The following is an 11,707-nucleotide window of genomic DNA, read 5'->3' on the forward strand; positions in this document are numbered from 1 at the left end:
ACTTTAATGAGCACTTTCCATATGTTATTTTTATTTAATTCTCACTCATTTCCTCAAAATGGATATTATGGTTATTTGAATTTTACAAATGCAAAAGGTAAAAGTCACTCTCCATGTGACTTTCAGAAAAGAAAATTGGGGGAATGTGTCAGACCCTGAGTTTGATCCCCAACATTTTTATGCCTATAAAAAACTATAAAGAAAAAGCCCTTGATAAATTTATAAGTAAGATGCTCAGGTCTCTAGTCATTGGTTCATCTTGGGCATTTTTGCAGCCTAATTTTTTTTTTATTAGTGAATCACTGTGAGATACAATTACAGACTTACAACTTTTCGTGCTTGTGTTTCAGTCAGACAATGCTCGAGTACCCATCCCTCCACCAGTGCCCATTCTCCACCACCGTTGATCCCAGTATCCCTTCCACCCCCCACCCCCATCTCATACCTCCTACCCCACCCCGCCTCTGTGGCAGGGCATTTTTTGTTTTCTCCTTTTGGGTGTTGTGGTTTGAAATAGAGGTATTGAGTGGCCATCATGTTTGATCCATAGTCCACTTTCAGCTCGTCTCTTCCATCCCCAGAAGGTCCTTGAACCACACTTTACCTGTTGTTTCCTTCTCTGTCTAAGCTGCCTTTTCCTCCTGCTGTGAGGCCAGCTTCCAAGCCATGGAGCCAACCTCCTGGTATTCTTGGGTGCTTGTCTCCCATTCTGCTACTTTATATTCCACAGATGAGTGCAATCTTTCTATGTCTGTCTCTCTCTTTTTTGTCTCATTTCACTTACTTTCCATGTTGATCTACTTATATGCAAATTTCATGACTTCATCTTTTCTAACAGCTGCATAGTATTCCATTGTGTAGATGTACCAAAGTTTCTTTAACCAGTCATCTGTTCGAGGGCACTTGGGTTTTTTCCAGATTCTGACTATTGTAAACAGTGCTGCAATGAACATTCGAGTACAGATGTCATTTGCAGCAATTATATAAATTTCAGAATAAAATCATAATTCTCAGGTCAAAGAGATGATAGAGCAGGTAACATTCTTGCTTTACAAGCAGCCAACCCGAGGTGTATCCCTGAACCACATATACTCCCGACCTTCACCAGGAATGATCTTAGGTTTGATGTAGTCCCATTTGTTTCGCTTTGATTCTGTCACTGTCACTGTCATCCTATTGCTCATCGATTTGCTTGAGTGGGCACCAGTAATGTCTTCATTGTGAGATTTGTTGTTACTGGTTTCTTTGGCATATCAAATACGCCACGGGTAGCTTGCCAGGCTCTGCCGTATGGGCGGGGTACTCGGTAGCTTGCTGGGCTCTCCAAGAGGGACAGAGGAATTGAAATCACGTTGGCTGCATGCAAGGCAAACACCCTACCCACTGTGCTATCACTCCAGCCCCTTGATTCTGTAGCCTTTGCCAATGGTATTGTATCGTTGAAGACTCCTTTGAGGTCTAGGTCTTGGTGTGTTCTACCTATATTTTCCTTATGTACTTTATAGATTCAGGTCTGATCTCAAGGTCTTTGACCCACTTTGAGTTGTCTTTTTTGTAAAGTGTGAGTTAATGAATCCAGCTTTAATTACTTGGTTGTGATTATCCATATTCTTCCAGTACTATTTGTTGAAAAGACTTTATTTTGTTTTATGCTCTCAGCTCATTTGTCAAGAATTAGCTGACTTACATATGGGGGTTTATCCTTGGACATTCTGTTCTGACCCATTGGTCAGAGTCTTATTCCAATACCACAATGTTTTGCTTACTCTGAATTTTAGTATAGATTCAAGTAGGCAGTGAGATGCCTCCCACTTTGTTGTTTCTCAGTATAGGTTTTGGCTGTGCGGACTCTTACAATTCCACACAAGCTTCATAATGGACTATTCAAAGCCCCTGAGATATATAAAAACTTATAACATGTTTTCTTGAATTTTCTGATTTCTTTCAACTTGCAGGTTTGATTTTCTTTATTTTGTTTAACTTTCTATTATAGATGAAGAAGAAGTCCCAGATTTTGTCACTTTCCTCTATCAAATAACCAGAGGAGTTGCAGCAAGGAGTTATGGACTGAATGTGGCTAAACTAGCAGATGTTCCTGGAGAAATTTTAAAGAAAGCAGCTAGCAAGTCAAAGGAGCTGGAAGAATTAGTAAATACGAAAAGGTCAGAATGATTTTGCTGCATTTTTGGTTTATAATCTTCTAAGTTGTGCAAGGAAGATGAATGTTTTGTAAATAGACATTACAAATACCTTTAAATATCTCTTCAGATGATCAGAAAAGTTTTATTGCAGTAAAATGAAAATGGCCGTTGGTAAAATTCACCTTTTTGACTCAAAACTTCATTAAGATGCTAGGTTGGTTGGGCTGGAGAGATAGTACAGTGGGTAGGGCTGACCAGGGTTCTAGTTCTGTTCCTGACATCCCATGTGGTCATCTCTAGCCCTAGCCGGAAGTTATTCTTTTTTTTTCTTTCTTTTTGGGTCACACCTGGTGATGCACAGGGGTTATTCCTGGCTTATGCACTCAGGAATTACCCCTGGCAGTGCTCAGGGGACCATATGGGATACTGGGAATTGAACCCGCATCAGCCTCGTGCAAGGCACTGCCTGCCATGCTATTGCTCCAGCCCCAGGAAGTAATACTTGACTGCAGATCCAGGAGTAACTCCTGAGCATCACTGGCTGTGAACCAAAAATAAAAACAAACAAACAAAAAAAGATGCTGGTTTGTTTTTTCCCAATCATTTTTTTAAAAAAGAATTAGGTTAACTCCTTTATTGTGTAGCAACACATTAGTTACACAAAAAGTGTCATTATACAAAAACTTATTAAAAAGTCAGTATTTAAAACCTTAGGAATTTTTTGCAGTTAGGTAGCAGTGATTGAAACACAAATTCTGGGGCTGGATTGATAGTACAGCAGGTAGGGTGTTTGCTTGGAGCACAGCCAACCTGGGTTCAATCCCCCGCACCTCATATGGACCCCCCAAGCACCGCCAGGGGTAATTCTTGAGCACAGAGCCAGGAGTAAACCCTGAGCATCCCTGGGTATGACCAATAAAGTAAAAAAAAAAAAAATTCAGAATTCTGTCAAGAAATGAATCAAAATGTGTTATACTGTAATCAATATCTACATGTCATTTTTTGTGGTCAGTGGGTTTATAGGAATCAAAACCAGGATCTCCTATATGTTACACATATACTGTATAACACTTTCTGTGTGCCATTTATTTAGCAGATTGTAGCAAATTTTTCTGTCTGAACTAATGTCTTTCCTATAAGAGGGTCTTCTTAAGCTTTTTCCCCTCAAGACTCATTTATACCCGTGAAACTGTTATATGACCCCTCGTATACAGATATATAAAATAGGAAATCAAATCAAACATTTACTGACACTAAATCACACACAAAAAAATTTACTTTAAAACAAGGGCCGGTCACTGTTTACAATAGCCACAATCTGGAAAAAACCGGAGTGCCCAAAAACAGATGACTGGTTTAAGAAACTTTGGTACATCTACACAATGGAATACTATGCAGCTGTTAGAAAAGATGAAGTCATGAAATTTGCGTATAAGTGGATCAACATGGAAAATATCATGTTGAGTGCAAGAGTCAGAAAACAAGAGACAGACATAGAAAGATTGCATATGTGGAATATAAAGTAGCAGAGAGGTACGAGCTAGCAATGATGCAACTTCTGGCGGAAATTCCTCTGGACTTAGTTACTAAAATACAGAAATCTAAAACCTCTCGGCCGCTATTGTGGCCACATGACCTCATATCTCTTCATTCTCAGCAATGGAAAACAAATTATCAAATGCTTCCTTTCCAGTAGGTCTGACTTTGGGGGTAGAAACTCCAAACAATAGTAGTGATTTCTTTGTTGAAATATTGAATGTAATCAAAGTTAAGAGAAAGTAAAGTGAAATTTATCAACTACACGGGCGGGGCAGGGGACTGGGGGCCTGGGGGGTGGGGGGAGGTTTACTGTGGTTCTTGGTGGTAGAATATGTGCACTGGTGAAGGGATGGGTATTCGAGCATTGTGTAACTGAGACTTAAGCCTGAAAGCTTTGTAACTTTCCACATGGTGATACAATAAAAAAAAAAACAAAAAAAAAACAAGGGCTGGAGCGATAGTACAGCGGGTAGGGTGTTTGCCTTGCATGCGGCCGACCCGGGTTCGATTCCCAGCATCCCATATGGTCCCCTGAGCACCACCAGAAGTAACTCCTGAGTGCAGAGCCAGGAGTAACCCCTGTGCATTGCCAGGTGTGACCCAAAAAAGCAAAAAATTAAAAAAAATTTAAAATAAAACAAATATTAAAACCTAAGTGACCTCATAAGGGAACATAACCCATATGGTTTAGGAAGCAGTTACTATACGTAGCTTTGCACACACAAACCCACTGGATTTTTGAGACAGCCCTGTGAGCCATTTACTGTTGTCATCCCCTTGTTATGGTTGGGAAAGCAAGAGTAGGAAAAACAAGCAGGAAGCCGGGGCCACAACGCCAGTTAGAGCTGTGCAGTGAATAGAACTCGGACGCTCCAGCTCCACACCCTGCACAACTAACTAGCTGGCTTACTCTTCTTCTGAGAAGACAGGTTTATGAGATGCTGGCATTTTACCCCTCACTAGCTACATTTATTTTGCTAAATCAGTTTTACTTTCCTCCCTGTGAGCACATGTTGCTTCGGGCTGGGCTGGAAGGGTGCAGTGTGGAGCTGCGCTCCGCCGTCCCTGGAGGACACAGTGCCAGGCAACAGACTGGGTCCACTGGTTTTGGGTCATTGCAGCAGCGCTGAGAACTCCCGTCACTGTGAGGCTGACTCTGACGCCGCCTCCTCTGAGGAGTCGGCCCTGACTGTTGGCTGCTTTTGATCACAGGTATGGTCCCCCCAGTGTTTATGTTTATAAAACAAATGTGTTTTCTTTCCTCTCAGGAGCAAGCTTAAGTGTTTTACAGAGCTGTGGGTGACGAATGACCTAAAAGACCTGCAAAAGTGGACTGAAGAAGTTCCAGTGGAAGGAATTACAGACTTGTCTTCCTGATTGGAACAAAGACTGTGTTTTTGAACAGAAACTGAAGAATTAAAATTCTCTGCAAAACAACTCTCCCGTCACAGCCCATCTTTGTGTGATAGGAGCATAAAATTACAGCTGTGGTATATGCCTTTGGGAACCAAAAGACCTTTTTGGAGGAAAGTCTGTCTCAGGTCTCTCATCCTGACTTTTCAGCATATGAGCATTTTTTATAATAAGGCATAATAATATCATTATTACAATTGTTAAAAAATGTCATTATCTCCATAGAAAATCCAAACCTTCTACGTGTCAGGGATGTAGGTCTGGTAGAGCCTGTACTTGGGTGTATAGAGTTCCTCCTTGGAACTAAATAGATAAAGAAACGAGGTTCAATATTTTTAAGTCTGAAGTGGTAGAATATAATTCATGAACTTTTAAAAGAGTGGTATAAAATTTTAACTCATACTTTGGTGTTATTTCAGATACTTTTCAACTGACTGAAAGACCTAGCAGAAATAGACTTTTGTTTGAACTCAAATGATTTGATAATATTGTCAGTTAATTCATCAGGAGCATAGATTTTTTTTATAAGAAACAGAGATTATCAGGGTTTTAGAAAATAGCCCACAAAAAAGGAGTAAAATTTCATGTGAAAATTCGGAAAGCTAAATGTTGACACAGTCTTAAACATGTTAAAAATTGTTGGATGAAATTATGTGTCATTCAAGTAATAAATATTCTATGCATGGCTGTTTTTAATAATTTTTTTCTGTTGAAATTGAGGGTGTTACTGACAGTTGTCACTGTTCAGTTTGATTAGAACCAAGACTGTGGCCCCTTCCACACACAAGGAACTGAGGTTCTCACTTTGGATCCATTAACAGACAAGGTTCCCTTTCCCCCACCCTCTCGCCAGTGCTCGATGTCTCTTCTTTTTTCACAATAGCCCTTCTCAAAAGTGTGAAGAGGATACCTCACTTGGGTTTGATTTGCATTTTCCTGACAGTTACAATTTTATAGCATTTCATAACAATGAAAATTTACCCATTAGCATTTACTCTCCATTCCTATCCCACAACCCTAGCTGTTAACAGCCGAGATCAGTAATCTGCTTCTGGCTCTATAAAATAGCCTGTTTGGGACATTTTATATGAATAAAATTATATAGTGTGCAATCTGTTATATTTAGGAGCCAGAGAGATACTACAGCAGGTAAGGCACTTGCCTCGTACACGGCTGAAAGGTGTTGGATCTCTGATACTTCGTATGGTCTCCGGAGTCCCGCCAGGTGTGATTCCTGAATGTAGAGCCAGGACCTTAAGCCCTGAGCACCGACTGGTGTGACAAAATAAAGAAAAATTAATAATAAACATCTATTATATCTAAAAGCTTTTTTTTTTTAAACTTTGCTTTTTGGGTCTGGAGCTATAGCACAGCAGTAGGGCGTTTGTCTTGCATGCAGCCAACCTGGGTTTGATTCCTCCGTCCCTCTTGGAGAGCCCAGCAAGCTACCAAGAGTATGCCACTCTCACTGCAGAGCCTGGCAAGCTACCTGTTGTGTATTCGATATGCCAAAAACATTAATAAGTCTCATAATGGAGACGTCATGTTACTGGCACCCACTCGAGCAAATTGATGAACAACGGGACGGCAGTGCTACAGTGCTACAGTGCTTTTTGGGTCACACCTGGCAATGCACAGGGGTTACTCCTGGCTCTGCACTCAGGAATTACTCCTGGTGTTACTCAGGGTACCATATGAGATGCTGGGAATCGAACCCTGTGCAAGGCAAACGTCCTACCCGCTGTTCTATCGCTCCAGTCCCCAAGCTTTTTTCATATAGCATACTGTCTCCAACATTCATCCCTCTGACATGTAATTTTATTCTTTAAGCATTTTATTCTTGTTGGTGAAAATATTTTATGTACAATAACATTGGACTTATTTTTCCATTCATCAACTGATGTATATTTGGATTATTTCTATTAAGGGACTTGTATAAATAATTGCCTTAAAATTTATGAATGCTTTTTAATGTCGATTTTTTTTAAGTATTTTTTTAAGTTCCCCCAAATCACTCTAATGTGCATCAGGCTGTAAACCTGAGTCTCAATTATTGCTAAATATGTAGACAGCGTCTTTTGTTGGGTTATGACTGTTCTGCTTTATTTGTCAGAACAAAGCATTTATCAGCCTTCCCAGTAAATATTTATTGAATAAAAAATTTTAAGAAAGAACATGTTCAGTCTGGAATTGAACCCAGGACCTCATGCAAGCAGGGCAAATACTCTACCACTGACCTATATCCGTGACCGCTTACAAACTCTTTCTGGTTAGCAGTCAAATGAAAGTATTCCTGTCAGGGTACAGAGCAATAATACAGCAGGTTGTGTGCTTGCCTTGCATGGGGCCGACCCCTGTTCAGTCCTCAGCACCGCATACAGTTCCCACATACATAGAGCCATGCTAGGAGTGACTTGAACACAGTCAAGGTTAAGTCCTGAGCACCACCACGTTCTCCCACCCTACAAAATAAAATAATTCTGTTTATAATAAAGATTCCATAGCACAGTGGGTAGGGTATTTGCCTTGCACGCGGCCGACCTGGGTTTGATTCTTCTGTCCCTCTCAGAGAGCCTGGCAAACTACCAAGAGCATCCCGCCTGCACAGCAGAGCCTGGCAAGCTACCCGTGGCATATTCAATATACCAAAAACGGTAACAAACAAGTCTCACAATGGAGACGTTACTGATGCCCGCTCGAGCAAATTGATGAACAACGGGACTACAGTGCTAGGACAATACATTCTAGTTCCATACTGAAGCTTACTGTATGTTATTGTGGGACATGGAAACAGCAGAAGGATTTTTCTGTTTCTAAGTTTGGGCCTGTTATCACATGGTAGTAGAAATACAGCTGGTTAAACTGCTCACAGCATGAATTGCAGAGTAAAGACTAGATTGAATCCAGTGTAGTGTACAAATTAATGTTGGCCTTTCTGAAGTTCCAAGATCAATATTAATTACTGTTCTGCTCTGTCATTTTTAAAAAAGTGCTGTTTGATCTTACACGTAAAGAATACATGTGGAGAGAAAAGGAAAGTTGGATTAATACTATCTGTCATCTCTAAATTTGGAGTTAAGATCGATACCTCTTTGAAACATTGTAGTTCTATATGATTATTGTTAGGATTTTAATTACCAAAGATCTATTACCATTGAAGGGGACATTCATTCTTGTTTGCCTGGGATAGACCTGGTCTGCACCTGCCTTTCCAAAAATATTTATTAAATGTTTCTTCTACTCAACAGAGACTTGTATTTGATCACTTATATGTGTATCCAATAAAAAGTGTTGTTTCATAGGTAACTTCCTGCCTGATAGATTTTTGACTGTTTTAAATAACCATTTCTTAGGCCAGAGAGATAGTTCAATAGGTAGGATGCTTGCCTTGCAAGCAGCAGGCCCAAATTCAATCTCTGGCACCAAATATGATCTTCTGAGCACTGCCAAGATTGGTCCCTGAGCATCACCAGGTGTGGCCCAAAACAACAAAAATGTTTTCCTTACTCATTGGATTCACTGATTTTAATCTCAAAGTCCTGCCACTTGTTTTTTGCCTTTTCATAATTAATGTTTTTGTGATGTGTCATTTCAAAACTACAATACTCTGTAGATTGGCATATTAGAACTATACTACCTAAGCTGTTTTTGAAACAAAAATCCTCCCAAATAACCTGTTTCATGGCTTGTTTTGATAAAATCACAGTGAACAGTGTGTCCCTACTTGATTTCATGAACTGCATAGCAGGGCCTTCTTCTCCAGATGTTACTGAGCACAGGAGGAAGAGTCCTTTCCACTAGTCATTTTACCCTTGCCCAAATATTCTGTTCAGAGTCTTCAAATTTATGGGTTTTTTTTTTAACATTTAAAGGTTTTATTCATGTATCAAAGATAGTGTATGACCAGCTTTTCCCACCCTCAAACTACCCCCTTCTTTCTCCTAGATACGCAGATCACACTAACCATAGGACGGGTTTTATGTAGATTGCAGGAGTGTCTCTCTAGCGCTCTTTCATCTGAGTCTCTGGGGCTGGGTATCAGGAATATCAGTCACTCTCCATTTTTGTTCTGTCTCTTCCCCATTTTCTCTCCTTTCCTTTCTCATCTCCCTGAATGTTCAGGGATCTTGACCAAAATTGAATTTGTTAAAACCCATATTCTCGGGCTGCAGAGATAGTACAGAGGTTAAGGTGCTCTCCTTGTATGTGGCCATTTCCAATTTAATCCCTGGTACTCCATATGGTCCCCCACAGCACTGCCAGCAGTGATCCCTGAGTGCAGAACCAGCAGTACAGCTGTGTGTGGCCAGAAACATGTTCTTGAATCATCAACCATCTTTGGGATTCTGTTGTTTTGTTGTTGTTTGTTTGGGAGAAGGAAGGGTCACACCGGTGATGCTCAGGGGTTACTCTTGGCTCTGTACTCTGGAATTACTCCCAGCGGTGCTCAGGGAACCATATGAGGTGTTGGGGATCGAACCCAGGTAAACCGTATACAATCAAATGCCCTACCCACTGTACTATGGCTCTGGCCCCTTTGGGATTCTGACTGACTCAGTTGTTCTGGTGTGAGGCTCGGGGAACTTTATTCTTTTTCAAAATAGGCTGTTCATAGAGACAGGGACACATACAAATGAACAAGAACAACCAGTGCTGGTACGGATGCGGGCAGAAGGACCCTCGTTCATTGCTGGTGGGAATGCTGCCTGGTCCAGCCTTTTTGGAGAACAATATGAACGTTCCTCAGAAAACTAGAAATTGAGCTCCCATTTGAACCAGCAATACCACTTCTCGGAATAAACCCAGGGGGTCTAAAAACACACAGAGAAAATCACACACATACTTCTATCTTCATTGCAGCACTATTCACAATAGCCAGAGTCTAGAAACAACCTGAGTGCCCCAGAATAGACGATGGATAAAGAAACTGTGGTACACCTACATAGTGGAATACTACACAGCTATTAGGAAAAATTAGGTCATGAAATTTGCCTGTAAATGGATAGACTTGGAGAGTATCATGCTGAGTGAAATGAGTCAGAAGGAGAGGGACAGATACAGAATGACCACATTCATTTGTGGGATGTAAAAAACAAAAACTATGAAACATATCCAAGGCCAGCAAAAGCAGGCCAGGAGGAGTGATCAGTGGTTGGTCAGTGGTGTGGGAGATGAAGGGTAAAGACAGAGGAGGGTCCATTATGACAATACAAGTCAGAAATGATCACTCTGGACAAGAACTGAGTGTTGAAAGCAGGTAAAGGGGTATAGATGATACCCTTTCAGCATCTGTATCACAAACCATACTGCCTAAAATGAGAGAAGAGGGGTAGGGCAGGGGATAACTTGAAGGGATTGGGAGAGAAACTGGGGACACTGGTGCTGGGAAATTACACTGGTGGAAAGATGGTTTTGGAATACTGTATGACTGAAATACAATTATGAATAATTTTGTGATGCTTTTTCTCATGGTGATTGAATAAAAAAATAAATAAAAACAGGCTATTATTTGGGAGTAGTTTTCCCTGTGCAGTAAAAATGTGAGCAGAAAATAGTCTCTACCACCAACCTTGAGGCATGGTCATTCAACACACACACACACACACACACACACACACACACACACACACACACACACACACCACCATTTGTTTTTTATTTTGGGGCCACACCCAACAATGCTCAGGGCTTGCTCCTGGCCTTGTGATCAGGGATTACTGCTGGCAGCACTTAGGGGACCAACCTGGGATGGAGCCCAGGTTGGCCACAAACACAGCAAATGCCCTAGCTGTTCTTATATTTTCCCCAGCCCCACTTCATTCAAAACCCTTAATACTCCTCAGGGTTTACTTTTGGTGATGTACATTGTATGGGCTTCAGCAAGTGTATATCTGTGTGCATTATTATAGAATTAAACAGAATCCTTTCTCTCCCCTGAAAATCCTCTGTGCTCTGCCTGTTCATCCCTGCCTCCCCTCAGCGCTGGCAGCTGCTGACCTGGTCTTCATTGTTTATCCTCTCATAGAGTCGCCTCTGGTTTGAATCTGACTGTGTGTGTCGTCTTTCCAGAGGCTTCTTTGACTTCTCTCACTCAGGAATGTGTGAGCAAGCTTCCTCCATGTCCTTATGGTTTAATGGCCATTTCTGCCATTTCCTTTTTATTTTTATTTTTTGGCTTTTTGGGTCACACCCGGTGATGCACAGGGGTTACTCTTGGCTCTGCGCTCTGCACTCAGGAATTACGCCTGGCGGTGCACAGAGAACCAAATGGGGTGCTGGGAAACACCCTACCCGCTGTACTGTCGCTCCAGTCCCCCATTACCTCTTTTAACTGAATACTTCATTGTTTGGATATGCCACAGTTTATCCATCCACCTGCTGTTTAGAGCCTATAAACTTTCGTGTTCAGGTTTTTGTGGGGGCATGTTTTCAATCTATTTGAGAAAATACCATAGCGTTAAATTGCTGGCTCTATGGTACCTGTATGGCTTATTTTTGAAGAATATGCCTAAGTTGTTTACAAAGTTGCTGTATCATTTTGCTTTCTTATCAACAATGAGTAACCTTTACATTTTGCTCATAGCTTCACCATTGTATACTGGTATATTTTGGAT

General features: G+C 41.0%; 1 protein-coding gene across 1 annotated transcript in view; it reads left to right on the forward strand.

The window, feature by feature from the left end:
• MSH3 (mutS homolog 3) overlaps positions 1–10,387 on the forward strand; it is a 173,184-nt gene extending 162,797 nt beyond the window's left edge. Inside the window, exons 23-24 of the mRNA XM_055142873.1 lie at positions 1,994–2,162; positions 4,949–10,387. Of these exons, the coding sequence (XP_054998848.1) occupies positions 1,994–2,162; positions 4,949–5,057 (278 nt within the window). The 3' untranslated portion in view covers positions 5,058–10,387. The remainder of the gene's footprint in view (positions 1–1,993; positions 2,163–4,948) is intronic.
• The last annotated feature ends 1,320 nt before the right edge of the window (positions 10,388–11,707 follow it).

Source organism: Sorex araneus, chromosome 1, assembly GCF_027595985.1.
Source record: "Sorex araneus isolate mSorAra2 chromosome 1, mSorAra2.pri, whole genome shotgun sequence".
In the NCBI taxonomy this organism is placed as follows: Eukaryota; Metazoa; Chordata; class Mammalia; order Eulipotyphla; family Soricidae; genus Sorex; species Sorex araneus.